Source organism: Oncorhynchus nerka, linkage group LG22 (assembly GCF_034236695.1).
Source record: "Oncorhynchus nerka isolate Pitt River linkage group LG22, Oner_Uvic_2.0, whole genome shotgun sequence".
NCBI lineage: Eukaryota > Metazoa > Chordata > Actinopteri > Salmoniformes > Salmonidae > Oncorhynchus > Oncorhynchus nerka.
The window spans coordinates 85,682,799-85,706,264 of NC_088417.1; the positions used below are offsets into that span (position 1 = coordinate 85,682,799).

General features: G+C 44.5%; 1 protein-coding gene across 4 annotated transcripts in view; it reads right to left on the minus strand.

Moving 5' to 3' along the window:
* Positions 1–23,466, minus strand: part of LOC115105901 (CAP-Gly domain-containing linker protein 1-like) — a 71,265-nt gene that overhangs the window by 29,217 nt on the left and 18,582 nt on the right. For all 4 annotated transcript variants that reach the window (XM_065007514.1, XM_065007512.1, XM_065007513.1 and 1 more), the window contains 4 exons: positions 17,646–17,741; positions 16,866–16,923; positions 16,696–16,793; positions 14,304–14,378 (listed from right to left, as the gene is read on the minus strand). In XM_065007514.1, the coding sequence (XP_064863586.1) occupies positions 14,304–14,378; positions 16,696–16,793; positions 16,866–16,923; positions 17,646–17,741 (327 nt within the window). The remainder of the gene's footprint in view (positions 1–14,303; positions 14,379–16,695; positions 16,794–16,865; positions 16,924–17,645; positions 17,742–23,466) is intronic.

Genomic DNA, 23,466 nt, shown 5'->3' on the forward strand with positions numbered 1-23,466 from the left:
GCAGACTAAATAACTTTTTTGCCCGCTTTGAGGACAATACAGTGCCACTGACACGGCCTGCAACGAAAACATGCGGTCTCTCCTTCACTGCAGCCGAGGTGAGTAAGACATTTAAACGTGTTAACCCTCGCAAGGCTGCAGGCCCAGACGGCATCCCCAGCCGTGCCCTCAGAGCATGCGCAGACCAGCTGGCCGGTGTGTTTACGGACATATTCAATCAATCCCTATACCAGTCTGCTGTTCCCACATGCTTCAAGAGGGCCACCATTGTTCCTGTTCCCAAGAAAGCTAAGGTAACTGAGCTAAACGACTACCGCCCGTAGCACTCACTTCCGTCATCATGAAGTGCTTTGAGAGACTAGTCAAGGACCATATCACCTCCACCCTACCTGACACCCTAGACCCACTCCAATTTGCTTACCGCCCAAATAGGTCCACAGACGATGCAATCTCAACCACACTGCACACTGCCCTAACCCATCTGGACAAGAGGAATACCTATGTGAGAATGCTGTTCATCAACTACAGCTCGGCATTCAACACCATAGTACCCTCCAAGCTCGTCATCAAGCTCGAGACCCTGGGTCTCGACCCCGCCCTGTGCAACTGGGTACTGGACTTCCTGACGGGCCGCCCCCAGGTGGTGAGGGTAGGCAACAACATCTCCTCCCCGCTGATCCTCAACACTGGGGCCCCACAAGGGTGCGTTCTGAGCCCTCTCCTGTACTCCCTGTTCACCCACGACTGCGTGGCCACGCACGCCTCCAACTCAATCATCAAGTTTGCGGACGACACAACAGTGGTAGGCTTGATTACCAACAATGACGAGACGGCCTACAGGGAGGAGGTGAGGGCCCTCGGAGTGTGGTGTCAGGAAAATAACCTCACACTCAACGTCAACAAAACTAAGGAGATGATTGTGGACTTCAGGAAACAGCAGAGGGAACACCCCCCTATCCACATCGATGGAACAGTAGTGGAGAGGGGTAGCAAGTTTTAAGTTCCTCGGCATACACATCACAGACAAACTGAATTGGTCCACTCACACAGACAGCATCGTGAGGCTGAAGAAATTCGGCTTGTCACCAAAAGCACTCACAAACTTCTACAGATGCACAATCGAGAGCATCCTGGCGGGCTGTATCACCGCCTGGTACGGCAACTGCTCCGCCCTCAACCGTAAGGCTCTCCAGAGGGTAGTGAGGTCTGCACAACGCATCACCGGGGGCAAACTACCTGCCCTCCAGGACATCTACACCACCCGATGTTACAGGAAGGCCATAAAGATCAACAAGGACATCAACCACCCGAGCCACTGCCTGTTCACCCCGCTATCATCCAAAAGGCGAGGTCAGTACAGGTGCATCAAAGCTGGGACCGAGAGACTGAAAAACAGTTTCTATCTCAAGGCCATCAGACTGTTAAACAGCCACCACTAACATTGAGTGGCTGCTGCCAACACACCGACACTGGCACTGACTCAACTCCAGCCACTTTAATAATGGGAATTGATGGGAAATGATGTAAATATATCACTAGCCACTTTAAACAATGCTACCTTATATAATTTTACTTACCCTACATTATTCATCTCATATGCATACGTATATACTGTACTCTATATCATCGACTGCATCCTTATGTAATACATGTATCACTAGCCACTTTAACTATGCCACTTTGTTTACATACTCATCTCATATGTATATACTGTACTCGATACCATCTACTGTATCTTGCCTATGCTGCTCTGTACCATCACTCATTCATATATCCTTATGTACATATTCTTTATCCCCTTACACTGTGTATAAGACAGTAGTTTTGGAATTGTTAGTTAGATTACTTGTTGGTTATTACTGCATTGTCGGAACTAGAAGCACAAGCATTTCGCTACACTCGCATTAACATCTGCTAACCATGTGTATGTGACAAATACAATTTGATTTGATTTGATTTATGTGGATATTTTTTATTTTTTTATTCCACCTTTATTAAACCAGGTAGGCAAGTTAAGAACAAGTTGTAATTTACAATTGCGACCTGGCCAAGATAAAGCAAAGCAGTTCGACAGATACAACAAACATAGTTACACATGGAGTAAAACAAACATACAGTCAATAATATAGTAGAAAAACAAGTCTATATACGATGTGAGCAAATGAGGTGAGATAAGGGAGGTAAAGGCAAAAAAAAAGGCCATGGTGGCGAAGTAAATACAATATAGCAAGTAAAACACTGGAATGGTAGATTTGCAGTGGAAGAATAGTAGAAATAAAAAAAGCAGAAATAAAAATAATGGGGTGCAAAGGAGCAAAATAAATAAATAAATAAATACAGTAGGGGAAGAGGTAGTTGTTTGGGCTAAATTATAGATGGGCTATGTACAGGTGCAGTAATCTGTGAGCTGCTCTGACAGCTGGTGCTTAAAGCTAGTGAGGGAGATAAGTGTTTCCAGTTTCAGAGATTTTTGTAGTTCTTTCCAGTCATTGGCAGCAGAGAACTGGAAGGAGGTGGCCAAAGGAAGAATTGGTTTTGGGGGTGACCAGAGAGATATACCTGCTGGAGCGCGTGCTACAGGTGGGTGCTGCTATGGTAACCAGCGAGCTTAGATAAGGGGGGACTTTACCTAGCAGGGTCTTGTAGATGACCTGGAGCCAGTGGGTTTGGCGACGAGTATGAAGCGAGGGCCAGCCAACGAGAGCATACAGGTCGCAATGGTGGGTAGTATATGAGGCTTAGTGACAAAACAGATGGCACTGTGATAGACTGCATCCAATTTATTGAGTAGGGTATTGGAGGCTATTTTGTAAATGACATTGCCAAGGTCAAGGATCGGTACGATGGTCAGTTTTACGAGGGTATGTTTGGCAGCATGAGTGAAGGATGCTTTGTTGCGAAATAGGAAGCCAATTCTAGATTTAACTTTGGATTGGTGATGTTTGATGTGAGTCTGGAAGGAGAGTTTACAGTCTAACCAGACACCTAGGTATTTGTAGTTGTCCACATATTCTAAGTCAGAGCCGTCCAGAGTAGTCATGCTGGACAGACGGGCAAGTGCAGGCAGCGATCGGTTGAAGAGCATGCATTTAGTTTTACTTGTATTTAAGAGCAGTTGGAGGCCACAGAAGGAGAGTTGTATGGCATTGAAGCTCGTCTGGAGGGTTGTTACCAGTGTCCAAAGAGGGGCCAGAAGTATACAGAGTGGTTTTGTCTGCGTAGAGGTGGATCAGAGACTCACCAGCAGCAAGAGCGTATACAGAGATGTATACAGAGAAGAGTCGGCCCAAGAATTGAACCCTGTGGCACCCCCATAGAGACTGCCAGAGGCCCGGACAACAGGCCCTCCGATTTGACACACTGAACTCTATCAGAGAAGTAGTTGGTGAACCAGGCGAGGCATTTGAGAAATTTGAGAAACCAAGGCTATCGAGTCTGCCGATGAGGATGTGGTGATTGACAGAGTCGAAAGCCTTGGCCAGGTCAATGAATATGGCTGCACAGTATTGTTTCTTATCGATGGCGGTTAAGATATTGTTTAGGATCTTGAGCGTGGCTGAGGTGCACCCATGACCAGCTCTGAAACCAGATTGCATAGAAGGTGCGATGGGATTCAAATGGTCGGTAATCTGTTTGTTGACTTGGCTTTCGTTAGCTAACACAACGTGCCATTTGAACACAGGAGTGATGGTTGCTGATAAATGGGCCTCTGTATGCCTATGTAGATACTCCATAAAAATCTGCTGTTTCCAGCTACAATAGACATTTACAACATTAACAATGTCTACATTGTATTTCTGATCAATTTGATGTTATTTTAATGGACAAAAAATGTGTTTTTAAGTGACCCCAAACTTCTGAACGGTAGTGTAGGTAGACGACGTAATGACGGCACGAAAAATACACGGCTTTCCTAACCTAGCCCACAATGTCTGCTGACATTGATAATGGAATTCATTGCCTTTGACAATCAGCCGTTCTCTGTTGTGGATGATTTTGGCTTTCGCCGAGTGGTAGAGCACCTCAAGCCCCGGTACACACTACCAAGTATGCGCAATTTTATTTTATTTTGCCCTACCGGAGTTACACAGTATTGTTGAAACGCACATCCATGAGCTACTTGCTATGGGCGTCACTGCTATTAGCTTCACGACTGACATTTGGACCAGCGATGTCAGCCCCATGAGCATGCGGAGTCTGACAGCACAGTGGGTCGACAAGGATTTCGTACTGAGGAAAGCCATATTGCATGCTCAAGAATGTGCTGGTTCTCATACGGCTGCTGCCTTTTCAATGGCATTTGAGAACATGTTTGAAACTTGGAAAATCCTCAAGAACAATGTACACGCTGTGCACGTAACATTACAAACGCTTTGGAAAAATGCACAAACGTTGCAACTGGCTGTGAACGAAGGTGAAAAAGTCAAGGGGTCTGAATACTTCCCGAATGCACTGCATAAAGGTAAAGAGAAGGTTGCCTCCAGTTTTATTAGCAGCATCTCTATCTCGGAGCATACACAGATTTAGACCCCCCCCCAATCAGAAAGTATTCCTCTCAAAGATCAACCAATGCTTTTCAAAGATAATCAAATCACACAGGTTGCTTCTCAAAGAGGCAAAATAGCGATCGCTGGGTCTGTATGTATACCATACAGAGCAACACTGTTGCTCCATATAACTGACACGCATATAGTCGCTGTCTGATGAAAACCTCTCACCTCCAAAACAAACTTTTCAGGATTTTTTAAAAAACTTCTTGGTGACAGGGGGGCAGTATTGAGTAGCTTGGATGAATAAGGTGCCCAGAGTAAACTGCCTGCTACTCTGTCACAGATGCTAATATATGCAAATTATTAGTAGTATTGGATAGAAAACACTCTGAAGTTTCTAAAACTATTTGAATGATGTCTGAGTATAACAGCGAGAAAAGAGCAGCAGGTTTATCGCTCCAGCAGGTATATCTCTCTAGTCACCCCCAAAACCATTTCTTTCTTTGGCCGCCTCTCCTTCCAGTTCTCTGCTGCCAATGACTGGAACGAACTACAAAAATCTCTGAAACTGGAAACACTTATCTCCCTCCCTAGCTTTAAGCACCAACTGTCAGAGCAGCTCACAGATTACTGCACCTGTACATAGCCCACCTATAATTTAGCCCAAACAACTACCTCTTTCCCTACTGTATTTATTTATTTTGCTCCTTTGCACCCCATTATTTTTATTTCTACTTTGCACATTCTTCCATTGCAAAACTACCATTCCAGTGTTTTACTTGCTATATTGTATTTACTTTGCCACCATGGCCTTTTTTACCTTTACCTCCCTTCTCACCTCATTTGCTCACATTGTATATAGACTTGTTTATACTGTATGTTTGTTTTACTCCATGTGTAACTCTGTGTCGTTGTATCTGTCAAACTGCTTTGCTTTATCTTGGCCAGGTCGCAATTGTAAATGAGAACTTGTTCTCAACTTGCCTACCTGGTTAAATAAAGGTGAAAAAAAAAAATAAAATAAAAACAGAGACAAATCCAACCAGGAAGTGGGAAATCTGAGGTTTGTTGTTTAATTTAAGTGATTGCCTATCCAATATGCTGTGTCTATGGGGCCAGATTGCACTTCCCAAGGCTTCCAGCAGATGTCAATAGTCTATAGAAAGTTGTTTGAGGCTTCTATTGTGGAAGGGTGTCGAATAAGAGCTGTTTCAACAAGTGGACTAGGCTGAGATCAATCAGTTGTTTACTGCGCGGTCACGCGGGCGCGCCGTTCCTTCTATTTCCTCTGTAATGAATACACTATTGTCCTGGTTGGAATATTATTGAAGATTTATTATAAAAAGACCCTAAGGAGTGATTGTAAACTGTCGTAGCAGAATCAGAATTAGTTAGGTAACATTGATAAATAAGCATATTTATGAAAGTAGATAAAAGATGTTAGGTGGGAAAAGTCACTTGGGGCCCAGAGAGGGGCGAGGTCAGGCTTGTCTTTTATCTGTCTGGTAATATGCAGAATATCAGAAAGGGAGAAGTCAGAATTGAACAGTGTCTTCCAATGTATCTGTTAAACTATGTGAAGGGCTCCACAATGTCTCTGTACCAGTCACTCCCCTCTGTGAGTATATCCAGGGGGGGGGTGTATTTGAGATGCGGGGAATGGACAATTGATATATGCCATTGGATGAGGTAATGTTTTGGTACTAAGAAGTACCAGGAACGAGATTACAATCTCGGTTTAGGAGACCAAACTGAACAATAATTTATAGCTAATGCTATCTGGCTATGGGATACTCCTCTTTCAAGTAAAAGGCACTTTGTGAAGTTCCTAAGATCTGTGTTTCGTCATTGTGAGTTGAGAGGGGTGGATCTTTGCTATAAAAGATCTCAGTTTCCATTTTGTAAGCACTCTCAGAGAATTAATTTATAGACACTGAATTGATCTGAGAGTCACAGGGCTATGGTGAAGCTCATATAGTATTAAAAGATGAAGTTTAAAATATAACTCTGACTTGTGTGTGGTTTGTAAACTCTCCTTTCACTTAGTAATACAGGAAATTACCACGACAAAACATCTTTTGACATGTTTCTACAAACAGTAATGGAACTCTTGACTTTTCATCTGGATTTTGCACTCGGGCATTGTGCCTTTGGAATAGTGAACTAAACGTGCGAACAAAAGGGAGGTATTTGGACATAAATATGGACGTAAACGAACAAAACAAACATTTATTGTGGAAGTGGGAGTCCTGGGAGTGCATTCCGACGAAGATCAGCAAAGGTAAGATCAGCAGGTAACTATATGGCTTGCTTATGTGGCTGACCGCTATTCTCAGATTATTGAATATTGTGCTTTTGCCGTAAAGCTTTTTTGAAATCTGACACAGCGGTTGCATTAAGAACAAGTTTATCTTTAATTCTATGTAAAACATGTATCTTTCATCAAAGTTTATGATGAGTATTTATGTTATTTGATGTGGCTCTGCAATTTCTCCGGGTGTTTTGGAGGCATTTCTGAACATGGCGCCAATGTAAACTGAGGTTTTTGGATATAAATATGAACTTGATCGAACAAAACATACATGTATTGTGTAACATTGAGTCCTGGGAGTATCATCTGATGAAGATCGTCAAAGGTTAGTGATTCATTTTATCTATATTTCTGCTTTTTGTGACACCTCTCTTTGGTTGGAAAATGGCTGAATGCTTTCTGTGACTAGTTGCTGACCTAACATAATGATATGTTCTGCTTTCGCCAAAAAGCCTTTTTGAAATCGGACACTGTGGTTGGATTAACGAGAAGTGTATCTTTAAAATGGTGTAAAATGCTTGTATGGTTGAGGAATTTTAATTATGAGATTTCTGTTGTTTTGAATTTGGCGCCCTGCAATTTCACTGGCTGTTGGCGAACAATCCCGGAAAGGTTCAATCACATTTTCCCATTAACAAACGTACAATTATAAAACTTTAGAATCTATTTTGAACACATTTTCTTGGTCACAGAGTCATGAAATGTTCAGAGTACATTGAGGGGAGTTACCGCTTTCAATAAATGTAAAAAAGCTAAGAAAAATTGGCAAAAATGGAGTTACGAGGTTTTCATCAGACAGTGACGATATACAGTAGTCTACACATGAGTGTGTGTACAAGCAATGTAATGTTCTGTCTATCCATGCATGGGGCACACACACAGCTGCCGGGGCTCACACTGACATATGCACGATTACATCACAGCCTGCGGGTGAAGAGGAGAGTGAGGGCAGTAAGAGCATCGCAGCACTTAAAATAACGTGTTAGAGTAAGAGTGAGTGTGAGTTTGAGAGAGTGAAAGAGAGAGAACAAGAAAGAGAGTGTGTGTGTGTGTGTGTGTGTGTGGCTAAGCACCCTACACTAAAATAAAACCACTGCTCTCCAACAGCCTCTCTATTTAAAGGGATTTTTCTAATCTCATCAGCACCACATCGGATCCCTCTTCAAGATGGACCTCTTTAACGACTCTTTCAGACTCCTTTCAGTATTCCTATTCCTTATATTCAAAAGACTCAGGCATTTTCAAAACGTCTGTGTTATATTTTGCGGCTAAGCCAGTCATGTATTTCGCAGCTGAGCTGAATAATTACACCATTGAGAGCATCCTAACTGGCTGCATCACCCCTTGGTATGGCAACTGCTTGGCATCCGACTGCAAGACGCTACATATGGTAGTGGGTACGGCCCAGTACATCACTGAGTCCGAGCTCCCTGCCATCCAGGACCTCTATACAAGGCAGTGTCAGAGGAAGGCCTTAAAAATGGTCAAAAACTCCAGCCACCCAAGTCGTACACTGACCCTTTCTGCACTAAATCTTCTGACTCATCACATATGCTGCTGCTACTGTTTATTATCCATCCTGTTGCCTAGTCACTTTATCCCTACCTATACATTGCATTAAAAAGTATTCACACCCCTCGACTTTTTCCACATGTTGTTGCGTTGCATCCTGAATGTAAAATTTATTAAAAAATATTTTTTTGTCACTGACCTACACACAATACCCCCCTAATGTCAAAGTGGAATTATGTTTTTTGAAGATTTTTTTTTACAAATGAATAGCTTAAGTGGTATGGCAAGCCTACGTTCAGGAGTAAAATGTGCTTAACAAGTCACATAATAAGTGTGCAATAATAGTGTTTAACATGATATTTGAATGACTACCTCATTCATCTCTGTACCCCACACATACAATTATCTGTAAGGTCCCTCAGTCGAGCAGTGAATTTCAAACACAGAAAAAAAGACAAAGACCAGGGACGTTTTCCAATTCCTCGTAAAGAAGGCCACTACTGGTAGATGGGTAAAACAAATACAACAGACAATGAGTAACCCTTTGAGCATGGTGAAATTACTAATTACACTTTATTTAATTAATAACCCAATTACACTACAAAGACACAGGCGACCTTCCTAACTCAGTTGCCGGAGAAGAAGGAAACCGCTCAGGGATTTCACCATTAGGCCAATGGTGAGTTTAAAATAGTTACAGAGTTTAATGGCTGTGATAGGAGAAAACTGAGGATGGATCAACATTATATTTACTCCACAATACTAACCTAACTGACAGAGTGAAAAGAAGGAAGCCTGTACAGAATAGAAAAATGTGGCAAAGCAATTAACTTTTTGTCCTGATAGAGAGTGTTATGTTTGGGGCAAATCCAATACAACACATTACTGAGTACCACTCTCCATATTTTCAAGTATAGTGGTGGCTGGATCATGTAATGGTTATGCTTGTAATCCTGAAGGACTGGTGAGTTTTTCAGGATATTAAAACATTTAAAAATGAAGCACAGGCAAAATCCTAGAGGAAAAATTTGTTCAGTCTGCCTTCCAACAGACACTGGGAGAAGAAATCACCTTTCAGCAGGACAATAACCTACAACACAAGGCCAAATCTACACTGGAGTTGTTACCAAGAAGACAGTTAATGTTCCTGAGTGGCCGAGTGACAGTTTTGCCTTAAATCTGATTCAAAATCTATGGCAAGACCTGAAAATGGTTGTCTAGCATTGATCAACAACCAATTTGGCAGAGCTTGAAGAATTTTTAAAAGAATAATGGGCAAATGTTGCACAGGTATGGAAAGCTCTTAGAGACTTACCCAGAAAGACTCACAGCTGTAATCGCTGCCAAAGGTGCTTCTACAAAGTATTGACACAGGGATGTCATGAGAGATTTCTGTATTTCATTTTCTGTAAATTTGCTTAAATTTCCAAAAACATGTTTTCACTTTGTCATTTATGGGATATTGTGTGTAGATGGGTGAGAACAAAAATATTTGATACATTTTGAATTCAGGCTGTAATACAACAAAATGTGGAAGTTCGCCAAATACAGGTGTGCCAACCTTGTAGCGTCATACCCAAGAAGACTTGAGGCTGTAATCGCTGCCAATGGTGCTTCAACAAAGTACTGAGTAAAGGGTCTGAAAACTTTGGGGTCTTGTGTTGTAGATTGATGAGGAGAAAAAAAACGATTTAATCCATTTTAGAATAAGGCTGTAACGTCACAAAATGTGGAAAAAGTGAAGGGGTCTGAAAACTTTCAGAATGCCCAGTATTTACCTCTTTTACCCCAGCACATCGACTCACTAATGATACCCCTACAGATGTAGAATCTTTTAAAAAACATTTTTTTACGCCCTTTTCTCCCCAATTTCATGGTATCCAATCAGCAGTTACAGTCTTGTCTCATCGCTGCAACTCCTGTACGGACTCGGGAGGCAAAGGTCGGAGGAGGCGAAATACCGTACACCTGGCGACCGTGTCAGCAAGCACTGCGCCTGGCCCAGCCACAGGAGTCGCTAGTGCCAGATGGGACAAGGACATCCCTGCCAGCCAAACCCTCCCCTAACCCGGACGACGTAACAAACTGGATCAAATTAAGATCCTACATCTGTAGATAGCCCGCCTTGCAAGGCGGTACACCCCCTGCCTAAAACTGAGTGAGAGAAATTAGGGAGAGGTACTAATAGTTCATTACTAGATTAGGACAGTAGAACAGAAGGAATGGTTCAGTTCAGATCTAACTGGAAACTACACCCACAGTCACTCACAAAGCAATTCACTCCCCAGATTATGAGTGTGTGTATTGCCCTCTAATCTGTTTCCCTGTGGTCATCAGACTAACCATCTGGAGCACACAGACACAGCTAGCATGGCTGGGTCACTATGTCCAGAGAGAGGGGGTGAGGAGATTTTATTTGTATTTAACTAGGCAAGTCAGTTAAGAACAAATTCTTATTTACAATGACAGCCTAGGAACAGTGTGTTAACTGCCTTGTTCAGGGGCAGAACAAGATGCATTGACAGAGAGAGAGATAGAGAGAAAGAGTGGATGGATGAAGGGAGAGTTGAGGAGAGGGGTAATAAGATATTTAGAAGGGGGCAATAGGGGGGGAGAGAGAGAGACAGAGCGAGAGAGAGCGAGAGAGACAGAGAGATATATAGATATATACAGTGGGGCAAAAAAGTATTTAGTCAGCCACCAATTGTGCAAGTTCTCCCACTTAAAAAGATGAGAGAGGTCTGTAATTTTCATCATAGGTACACTTCAACTATGACAGACAAAATGAGAAAAAAAAATCCAGAAAATCACATAGGATGTAGGATTTTTAATGAATTTATTTGTAAATTATGGTGGAAAATAAGTATTTGGTCAATAACAAAATTTTATCTCAATACTTTGTTATATACCCTTTGCTGGCAATGACAGAGGTCAAACGTTTTCTGTAAGTCTTCACAAGGTTTTCACACACTGTTGCTGGTATTTTGGCCCATTCCTCCATGCAAATCTCCTCTAGAGCAGCGATGTTTTGGGGCTGTTGCTGGGCAACACAGACTTTCAACTCCCTCCAAAGATTTTCTATGGGGTTGAGATCTGGACACTGGCTAGGCCACTCCAGGACCTTGAAATGCTTCTTACGAAGCCACTCCTTCAGTGCCCGGGCGGTGTGTTTGGGATCATTGTCATGCTGAAAGACCCAGCCACGTTTCATCTTCAATGCCCTTGCTGATGGAAGAAGATTTTCACTCAAAATCTCACGATACATGGCCCCATTCATTCTTTCCTTTACACGGATCAGTCGTCCTGGTCCCTTTGCAGAAAAACAGCCCCAAAGCATGATGTTTCCACCCCCATGCTTCACAGTAGGTATGGTGTTCTTTGGATGCAACTCAGCATTCTTTGTCCTCCAAACACGACGAGTTGAGTTTTTACCAAAAACTTATATTTTGGTTTCATCTGATCATATGACATTCTCCCAATCTTCTTCTGGATCATCCAAATGCTCTCTAGCAAACTTCAAACGGGCATGGACATGTACTGGCTTAAGCAGGGGGACACATCTGGCACTGCAGGATTTGAGTCCCTGGCGGCGTAGTGTGTTACTGATGGTAGGCTTTGTTACTTTGGTCCCAGCTCTCTGCAGGTCATTCACTAGGTCCCTCCGTGTGGTTCTGGGATTTTTGCTCACCGTTCTTGTGATCATTTTGACCCCACGGGGTGAGATCTTGCGTGGAGCCCCAGATCAAGGGAGATTATCAGTGGTCTTGTATGTCTTCCATGTCCTAATAATTGCTCCGACAGTTGATTTCTTCAAACCAAGCTGCTTACCTATTGCAGATTCAATCTTCCCAGCCTGGTGCAGGTCTACAATTTTGTTTCTGGTGTCCTTTGACAGCTCTTTGGTCTTGGCCATAGTGGAGTTTGGAGTGTGACTGTTTGAGGTTGTGGACAGGTGTCTTTTATACTGATAACAAGTTCAAACAGGTGCCATTAATACAGGTAACGAGTGGAGGACAGAGGAGCCTCTTAAAGAAGAAGTTACAGGTCTGTGAGAGCCAGAAATCTTGCTTGTTTGTAGGTGACCAAATACTTATTTTCCACCATCATTTGCAAATAAATTCATTAAAAATCCTACAATGTGATTTTCTGGATTTTTTCTCTCTCATTTTGTCTATCATAGTTGAAGTGTACCTATGATGAAAATTACAGGCCTCTCTCATCTTTTTAAGTGGGAGAACTCGCACAATTGGTGGCTGACTAAATACTTTTTTGCCCCACGGTAGGTAGGTAGGTAGATAGATACTGTTTGCTGATGATCTGGTGCTTCTGTCACCAACCAAGGAGGGTCTACAGCAGCACCTAGATATTCTGCACAGATTCTGCCAGACCTGGGCCCTGACAGTAAATCTCAGTAAGACCAAAATAATGGTGTTCCAAAAAAAGGTCTAGTCGCCAGGACCACAAATACAAATTCTATCTAGACACCAGAGCACACAAAAAACTATACATACGTTGGCCTAAACATCAGCGCCACAGGTAACTTCCACAAAGCTGTGAACTATCTGAGAGAGAAGGCAAGAAGGGCATTCTATGCAATCAAAAGGAACATAAAATTCAACATACCAATTAGGATCTGGCTAAAACCACTTGAATCAGTTATGGAACCCGTTGCCTTTTATGGTTGTGAGGTCTAGGGTCCGCTTCCCAACCAAGAATTCACAAAATGGGACAAACACCAAATTGAGACTCTGCATGCATAATTCTGCAAACATATCCTCCGTGTACAATGTAGAACACCAAATAGAGCAGAATTTGGCCGATACCCGCTAATGATCAAAATCCAGAAAAGAGCCGTTAAATTCTACAACCACCTAAAAGGAAACGATTCCCAAACCTTCCATAACAAAGCCATCAACTACAGAGAGATGAACCTGGAGAAGAGTCCCCTAAGCAAGCTGGTCCTGGGTCTCTGTTCACAAACACAAACACACCCCACAGAGCCCCAGGACAGCAACACAATTAGACCCAACCAAATCATGAGAAAACAAAAAGATAATTACTTGACACATTGGAAAGAATTAACCAAAAACCTGAGCAAACTAGAATGCTATTTGGCCCTAAACAGAGAGTACACAGTGACAGAATACCTGACCACTGTGACTGACCCAAACTTAAGGAAATCTTTGTACAGACTCAGCGAGCATAGCCTTGCTATTGAGAAAGGCCGCCGTAGGCAGACATGGCTCTCAAGAGAAGACAGGCTATGTGCACACGGTCCACAAAATGAGGTGGAAACTGAGCTGCACTTCCTAACCTCCTGCCAAATGTATGACCATATTAAAGACACATATTTCCCTCAGATTACACAGACACACAAAGAATTCGGAAAAAAACAGATTTTGATAAACTCCCATATCTATTGGGTGAAATACCACAGTGTGCCATCACAGCAGCAAGATTTGTGACCTGTTGCCACAAGAAAAGGTCAACCAATGAAGAACAAACACCATTGTAAATACAACCCATATTTATGCTTATTTATTTTCCCTTTGGTACTTTAATAATGTGTACATTGTTAAAACACTGTATATATACATAATATGACATTTGTAATGTCTTTATTCTTTTGAAACTTCGGTATGTGTAATGTTTACTGTTAATTTTTATTGTTTATTTCACTTTGTATATTATCTACCTCACTTGCTTTGGCAATGTTAACATATGTTTCCCATGCCAATAAAGCCCCTTGAATTGAATTGGAGTATTTTATGCATGAGCCTAGGAGTATTTTATGCATGACTATGTGGTGACCAGACAGTCATACAAAACTGTATGTAATACTCAAGTGAATATAAAACAATAGGTCCTCAGGACACACACACACAGACACATATGAAGTTCACATAAGCACACATATGAACGCATTAAAGCCTACTTTACATCAGAGATATGACAAACTGACTTTTCATTGCAGCTACCCCCATCCTCACCTGAGCCTCTAGCGCTGTCTTCTCAATGATCAGCTGCTCCAGTGAGTGGGCGGTTCTCTCTGATGACTCAGCAGCCTGGGGGAGGGGACATGTTTAGTAAACATGATATCATTTATTTTGATCTATAACTAACTTTTGTTTAAAACTATCGATCTTTACTACAAACCGACCATTGGTACAAGTCCCATTAATAATACATAATGCTTACTCTAAAGGTATAAAACCAATGAATCATTCTACAAGATGTCTAAATCCACAAGAACAGCCTCTTAAAGGTTAATTGAAAGTTCATTGTTAAAATTAATTAAAAGTTCATTGTTGAAATAATACATCTTTAATAATGAACTATGGTGGAACATTAACTAGTCATTTAGTTATATAAACATTACATAAAGTAGACGCCTGCCTGCATATTAAAGAGACATGGAAAAGGTTAGTCACGTGTGTGTGCCTGTGTGTGTGTGTGTGTGTGTGTGCCTGTGTGTGTGCCTGTGTGTGTGTGTGTGTGTGCCTGTGTGTGCTTGTGTGTGTGTGTGTGTATGTGTGTGCCTGTGTGTGTGTATGCGTATGTGTGTGCCTGTGTGTGTGTGTGTGTGTGTGCCTGTGTGTGTGTGTGTGTGCCTGTGTGTGTGTGTGTGCCTGTGTGTGTGTGTGCCTATGTGTGCGTGTGTGTGCCTATGTGTGTATGTGTGTGCCTATGTGTGTGTGCCTGTGTGTGTGTGCCTGTGTGCCTGTGTGTTGTGTGTATGTGTGTGTGTGTTAGTCATGTATTTATTTTGACATTGTTAAGCTAGCCTGCAGCCATAGCTTCAGCCTCAGAGATCTAGCTTCAGCCTCAGAGATCTAGCTTCAGCCTCAGAGATCTAGCTTCAGCCTCAGAGATCTAGCTTCAGCCTCAGAGATCTAGCTTCAGCCTCAGAGATCTAGCTTCAGCCTCAGAGATCTAGCTTCAGCCTCAGAGATCTAGCTCAGCTTCGGTGGGTCTGGATGAATATCATGTGACCTTGTGCATCACAGCTGCTGTTTTCAAGCATACATCATGCTACAAACATTACATATACACATTTCCACCTGCACATATACAGTGCCTTGCGAAAGTATTCGGCCCCCTTGAACTTTGCGACCTTTTGCCACATTTCAGGCTTCAAACATAAAGATATAAAACTGTATTTTTTTTGAAGAATCAACAAGAAGTGGGACACAATCATGAAGTGGAACGACATTTATTGGATATTTCAAACTTTTTTAACAAATCAAAAACTGAGAAATTGGGCGTGCAAAATTATTCAGCCCCTTTACTTTCAGTGCAGCAAACTCTCTCCAGAAGTTCAGTGAGGATCTCTGAATGATCCAATGTTGACCTAAATGACTAATGATGATAAATACAATCCACCTGTGTGTAATCAAGTCTCCGTATAAATGCACCTGCACTGTGATAGTCTCAGAGGTCCGTTAAAAGCGCAGAGAGCATCATGAAGAACAAGGAACACACCAGGCAGGTCCGAGATACTGTTGTGAAGAAGTTTAAAGCCGGATTTGGATACAAAAAGATTTGCTTTTCTTCAGCAGGGACAGGGAAGATGGTTAAAATTGATGGGAAGATGGATGGAGCCAAATACAGGACCATTCTGGAAGAAAACCTGATGGAGTCTGCAAAAGACCTGAGACTGGGACGGAGATTTGTCTTCCAACAAGACAATGATCCAAAACATAAAGCAAAATCTACAATGGAATGGTTCAAAAATAAACATATCCAGGTGTGTGTGTGTGGGTGTTAGAATGGCCAAGTCAAAGTCCAGACCTGAATCCAATCGAGAATCTGTGGAAAGAACTGAAAACTGCTGTTCACAAATGCTCTCCATCCAACCTCACTGAGCTCGAGCTGTTTTGCAAGGAGGAATGGGAAAAAATTTCAGTCTCTCGATGTGCAAAACTGATAGAGACATGCCCCAAGCGACTTACAGCTGTAATCGCAGCAAAAGGTGGCGCTACAAAGTATTAACTTAAGGGGGCTGAATAATTTTGCACGCCCAATTTTTCAGTTTTTGATTTGTTAAAAAAGTTTGAAATATCCAATAAATGTCGTTCCACTTCATGATTGTGTCCCACTTGTTGTTGATTCTTCACAAAAAAATACAGTTTTATATCTTTATGTTTGAAGCCTGAAATGTGGCAAAAGGTCGCAAAGTTCAAGGGGGCCGAATACTTTCGCAAGGCACTGTACAGGCACACACACAACCGAAAGAAAGACAATTGTTTTCATACAACACACGCACGCAGGCACGCGCGCAGACACACACACGCAGGCACGCGCGCAGACACACACGCAGGCACGCACGCAGGCACGCGCGCAGACACACGCACGCAGATGCACAGACACACACACACACACCTGCGTCAGTCTATCCTGAAGCTCTTTCTCTTTGCCTTGGTTCTCTTCTCTCTGTGCCTCCCTCTCTTTTTCCGTCTGCTCTCCTCTCTTCTCCAGCTCTGCAACAAAAGTCGGAGAGACTCTTCATGATGAATCTTTACCAGTGCCTCTCTTAGGGCCGCTTTGCTTACCTTGCATGGTTTGTGCCGTCCTCTTGTTCTTTTCCTCTGCTACGTCCAGTTTCTGTCTCTGTAATGGCAAACAAACAAAGAACAACACAACAACAAACGTCACTCTTCTGTAGATCCTATGATTGAGTGTAGTCCGGCCGAGGGGTGCAAAGGTGAACGGCAAGGCACTGGAGTGACGAACTACCCTTGCTGTCTCTGCCTGGCCGGCACCCCTCTCTCTCCACTGGGATTCTCTGCCGCTGACCCTATTATGGGGGCTGAGTCTCTGGCTGCCCTCGCTCTCCCATGTTGTCCCTAGGAGGGATGCATCAGGTCATGCCAGGATTTTTTCTCTATACTCGACTTCAGTGGGTTGAGCCCCTGACGTGATCATCCTGTCCGGTTTTGCGCCCCGTCAGGCTTGTGTGGAGGGGAGAGCTATGTGGGCTATACTCTACATTGTCTCAGGGTAGTAAGTTAGTTGTCTGTTGATATCTCTTTGGTGGTGTGGGGGCTGTGCTTTGTAAAAAGGGCTCTATAAATATATTTGAATGATTGATTGATTGACTAGAGAGCAATAACATTCTTTCTCCATGAGCTATACAGGGAAGGATAACAACTTGTATCATCATGACCGTGTGTGTACATGTGTGTGTGTGTACATGTGTGTGTGTGTACACGTGCGTATGTGTACACATGCGTGTGTGTACACGTGTGTGTGTGTGTGTGTGTACACGTGTGTGTGGGTACACGTGTGTGTGTGTGTACACGTGTGTGTACACGTGTGTGTGGGTGTCTCACCAGGCTGGTTAGCTGCTGTTCCAGGGAGCTCTTGTCCTCTTCTACAGAGCATAGCTGTTTCTGCCTGCTGTCCAGATTCACATTCAGTTCACTGATCTGGAGGGGAAGACAGACAGGAGACATAGTAATGTCCAAAGGGAGGCAAACCAGAAAAAACAGATGATTGTAAATGCAAAGACCATGGGAATGAACGGGCTGGAACGAAAGCCTACACCCACAGGGTGGAACAAAAGCTGTGCACACACAGCAGGCCGGGACTGGCAGCCTGCCCATATTAAACAGACATCGGCTCTGGAACATATACCCAACAAAAATGCAACATGCAACAATTTCAATGCTTTTACTGAATTACAGTTCATATAAGGAAATCAATCAATTGAAATCAATTCATTAGGCCCTAATCTATGGATTTCACATGACTGGGCAGGGGTGCAGCCAAGGGTGGGCCTGGGAGGGCATAGGGGCGCAGCCAATCAGAATGACTTTTTCCCCACAAAAGGGCTTTATTACAGACAGAGACACTTCTCTGTTTCATCAGCTGTCTGGGTGGCTGGTCTCAGACGATCCCTCAGGTGAAGAAGCCAGATGTGGCGGTCCTGGGCTGGCATGGTTACACGTGGTCTGCGTTTCTGAGGCCGGTTGGACATACTGCCAAATTGTCTAAACTTTTCTTTCAGCTCATGAAACATGGGACCAACACTTTACATGTTGAGCTTATATTTTTGTTCAGTATATATTTGTGTTCCTCCATTTAGTATGAATGTTACCTTAAGTTACAAATGGAATAATGGTCTGGTTCCTTATGACAGAAACAAAAGATTGGTCGGGGAGGATGGATGGGAGGAAAAGTGGTCCCAGAGCAAGACGTATAATACTATACAGTGCATTCGGAAGTATTCAGCCCCCACATTTTCAGACCCATTTTGTTACATTACAGCCTTATTCTAAAATGTATTACATTTAAAAAATCCTCATCAATCTACAGACAATACCCCTTTGCAAATATATGAAAAATAAAAAACAGAAATACCTTATTTATGTAAGTATCCAGACCCTGAGATATGAGACTCGAAATTGAGCTTTGGTGCATCCTGTTTCCATTGATCATGTTTCTACAACTAGACTTGAGTCCACCTGTGGTAAATTAAATTGACTGGAAATGATTTGGAAAGGCACACACCTGTCAATATAAGGTCCCACAGTTGACAGTGCATGTCAGAGCAAAAACCAAACCACGAGGTTGAAGGAATTGTCTGAAGAGCTCCGGGGCAGGATTGTGTCAAGACACAGATCTGGAGAAGGGTAACAAAACATTTCTGCAGAATTGAAGGTCCCCAAGAACAGAGTGGGGTCCATCATTCTTACATGGAAGAAGTTGAGAACCACCTAGACCCTTCCTACAGCTGGCTGCCCAGCCAAACTGAGCAATCGGGGAGAATGGCCTTGGTCAGGGAGGTGACCAAGAACCCTGTCACGCCCTGGCCTTAGTATTCTGTGTTTTCGTTATTATTTTGGTTAGGCCAAGGTGTGACATGGGGATTTATGTGGTTTGTTTTGTCTGGGGTTGTTTGTAGTTATGGGATTGTGGTTAGAGTAGTACTCTAGGTAAGTCTATGGTTGCCTAGAGTGGTCTCAATCAGAGGCAGGTGTTTATCGTTGTCTTTGATTGGGAACCATATTTAGGCAGCCATATTCTTTAGGTCTCTTGTGGGTGATTGTTCCTGTCTTTGTGTTTGTGGCTCCAGATAGGACTGTTTCGGTTTTTTCATGTTTCTTGTTTTGTAGATTGTTCTATTTTCATCTTTATTAAAGATGTACAAAAATAACCACACTGCATTTGGTCCGCCTCTCTTTCACCAGAAGAAAACCGTTACAGAATCACCCACCAACCAAGGACCAAGCGGTGTGGTAAACAGAGGCAGCAGCAACAGCAGCAGTAGGAGAAGCGACAGGTGGAGCAGGAGCAACAGCAGCAGCAGCAAAAGCAGCAGCAGCAGCAGCAGTAGTGGGAGAGGCTGCACTATTTGGAGAAATGGACTTGGGAGGAGATCCTTGACGGGAAAGGACCCTGGGCAGAGCCAGGGGAATATTGCCGCCCCAAAGCCGAGCTGGAGGCAGCAAAAGCAGAGAGGCGGCATTATGAGGAGCTAGCACGGCAGAGCGGCTGGAAGCCCGAGAGGCAGCCCCAAAAATGTATTGGGGGGAGGCACAGGGAGAGTGTGGCAGAGTCAGGAGCCAGACCTGAGCCAACTCCCCCTGTTTACCGTAAGGAGCCATGGATGTTATCGGAGCTATCTGCGAAGCTGAGGGCTGAGTCTGAGAGGGTCAAGGAGTTATTGTACAGAATGGAGGAGAGTGAACGGATGGGAGATGAGGAGACCCTCGAGGAGGTGTTAATAGAATTGGGGGAGTGTGAAGAAATAGAGCAGTTGATTTGGCGTAGTATGCAAGATATTCGCCCTGAGGTGCGTGCCCCAGCCCGGTACTACCAGTGCCGGCACCCCGCACCAGGATGTCTCTCCGTCCCATCAATACAGGTGCTCCCGCCTGTCCGGCGCTACCAGAGTTTCCGCCCCTCAGTCCAGAGGCGCCAGAGCCCCTCAGTCCAGAGGCACCAGCGCCCCTCAGTCCAGAGGCACCAGCGCCCCTCAGTCCAGAGGCGCCAGAGCTTCTCTGTCCAGGGCTGCCAGAGCCTTCCTCCTCTCCAGCGCAGCCGGAGTCTCCCGCCTGTCCGGCGCTGTCAGAGCTTCTGCCCCTCAGTCCAGAGGCGCCAGAGCTCATCTGTCCAGCGCTGCCAGAGCCTTCCTCCTCTCCAGTGTTGCCGGAGTCTCCAGTCTGCCCAGCGCCATCTGAGCTGTCCGTCTATCCAGCGCTGTCAGAGCCTACCTCCTCTCCAGCGCAGCCGGAGTCTCCCGCCTGTCCGGCGCTGCCAGAGCTCCCGCCCCTCATTCCAGAGGCGCCAGAGCCCCTCATTCCAGCGTGCCAAAGCCTTCCTCTCCAGCATTGCCGGAGCTTCCCGTCTGCCCAGCGCCATAAGAGTCGCCAGTCTGCCCAGCGCCGCCTGAGCTACCCGTCTGCCCAGCGCCGCCTGAGCTACCCGTCTGCCCAGCGCCATCAGAGTCGCCAGTCTGCCCAGCGCCGCCAGTGCCGCCCGTCTGCCCAGCGCCGCCAGTCTGCCCAGCGCCGCCAGTGCTGCCAGTCTGCAAGGAGCCGCCAGTCAGCCAGGAGCCGCCAGTCAGCCAGGAGCCGCCAGTCTGCCAGGATCCGTTAGACCCGCCAGTCAGCCAGGATCCTCCATTCAGCCAGGATCCGCCAGTCAGCCAGGATCTGTCAGAACTACCAGTCAGCCAGGATCTACCAGAGCCGTCAGTCAGCAAGGATCTGTCAGAACTGCCAGTCAGCCAGGATCTGCCAGAGCCGTCAGCCAGCCAGGATCTGCCAGAGCCATCAGTCAGCCAGGATCCGCCAGTCTGCCAGGATCCGCCATTCAGCCAGGATCTGCCAGAACTGCCAGTCAGCCAGGATCTGTCGGAACCACCAGCCAGCCAGGATCTGCCAGATCCATCAACCTGCCTGAGCTTCCTCTCAGTCCCGAGCTTCCCCTCAGTCCCGAGCTTCCCCTCAGTCCCGAGTTTCCCCTCAGTCCCGAGCTACCCCTCGGTCCTGAACTTCCTCAGTCGTGAGGCACCCATCAGTCCAGGTGGGCCCTTTGTTGGGGTTAGTAGGCCTGGGTCGGCGGCGAGGGTCGCCAGTCAAGGGACGCGAAGGAGGTGGACAGAGACTGTTGGAATGGGGTCCACGCCCACCCAGACCCTCCCCTGTGGATTTAGGTGGCGGCCGGGAGTCCGCTCCTTTGGGGGGTTACTGTCACGCCCTGGCCTTAGTATTCTGTGTTTTCATTATTATTTTGGTTAGGCCAGGGTGTGACATGGGGATTTATGTGGTTTGTTTTGTCTGGGGTTGTTTGTAGTTATGGGATTGTGGTTAGAGTAGTACTCTAGGTAAGTCTATGGTTGCCTAGAGTGGTTCTCAATCAGAGGCAAGTGTTTATCGTTGTCTCTGATTGGGAACCATATTTAGGCAGCCATATTCTTTAGGTCTCTTATGGGTGATTGTTCCTGTGTTTGTGGCACCAGGACTGTTTCGTTTTTTTCACGTTTCTTGTTTTGTAGATTGTTGTATTTTCATCTTTATTAAAGATGTACAAAAATAACCACGCTGCATTTTGGTCCGCCTCTCTTTCACCAGAAGAAAACCGTTACAAACCCGCTAGTCACTCAGAGAGCTCGAGTTGCTCTGTGGAGATGGGAGAAACTTCCAGAAGGAGAACCATCTCTGCTGCACTCCATCAATCAGGCATTTATGGTAGAGTGGCCAGACGGAAGCCAATCCTCAATAAAAGACACACGACAGCCCGCTTAGAGGTTGCCAAAAGGAAAATAAAGACTCATGAGAAACAAGATTCTCTGATCTGATGAAACCAAGATGGAACTCTTTGGCCTGAATGCCAAGTGTCCTGTCTGGAGGAAACCTGGTACCATTCCTACAGTGACGCATGGTGGTGGCAGCATCATGCTGTGGGGATGTTTTTCAGCGGCAGGGACTGGGAGACTAGTCAGGATCGAGGGAAAGATGAACAGAGCAGGGTACTGAGAGATCCTTGATGAAAACCTGCTCCAGAGCACTCAGGACCTCAGCCAAGTCTCTGAATGTCTTGAGTGGCCCAGCCATAGCCCGGACTTGAACCTGATCAAACATCTCTGGAGAGACCTGAAAATAGCTGTGCAGCGACACTCCCCAACCAACCTGACAGAGCTTGAGAGGATCTGCAGAGAAGAATGGGAGAAACTCCCCAAATACAGGTGTGCCAAGCTTGTAGCGTCATACCCAAGAAGACTCAAGGCTGTAATCGCTGCCAAAGGTGCTTCAACAAAGTACTGAGTAAAGTGTCTGAATACTTATAAAAATGTGATATCAGTATTTTTATGTTTATAAATTTGAACAAAAAAAATGTTTTAAAGTTTGGTTTTGTCATTGTGGGGTATTGTGTGTTGACTGATGAGAAAAAACATGGAATCCTTTTCGAATAAGGCTGCAACGTAACAAAATGTGGAAAAAGTCAAGGGGTCTGAATACTTTCCGGATGCACCGTACGTTTCCAAATGCACTCCAAGATGTATGATACATTACGTAATCTTTGAGGAAAAGATTATGATTATTAGAAAGCAAATTACGGACTCCTCTTTAAACCTGCGTATTCCTCCAAACCTCAGTTGTCCTGAGTCTGCACAACTCTGCCAGGACCTAGGATCAAGAGAGACGCTCAAGTCTTTTAGTACTATATCTCTTGACACAATGATGAAAATAATCATGGCCTCTAAACCTTCAAGCTGCATACTGGACCCTATTCCAACTAAACTACTGAAAGAGCTGCTTCCTGTGCTTGGCCCTCCTATGTTGAACATAATAAACGGCTCTCTATCCACTGGATGTGTACCAAACTCACTAAAAGTGGCAGTAATAAAGCCTCTCTTGAAAAAGCCAAACCTTGACCCAGAAAATATAAAAAACTATCGGCCTATATCAAATCTTCCATTCCTCTCAAAAATTTTAGAGAAGGCTGTTGCACAGCAACTCACTGCCTTCCTGAAGACAAACAATGTATACGAAATGCTTCAGTCTGGTTTTAGACCCCATCATAGCACTGAGACGGCACTTGTGAAGGTGGTAAATGACATTTTAATGGCAACGGACCGAGGCTCTGCATCTGTCCTCGTGCTCCTAGACCTTAGTGCTGCTTTTGATACCATCGATCACCACA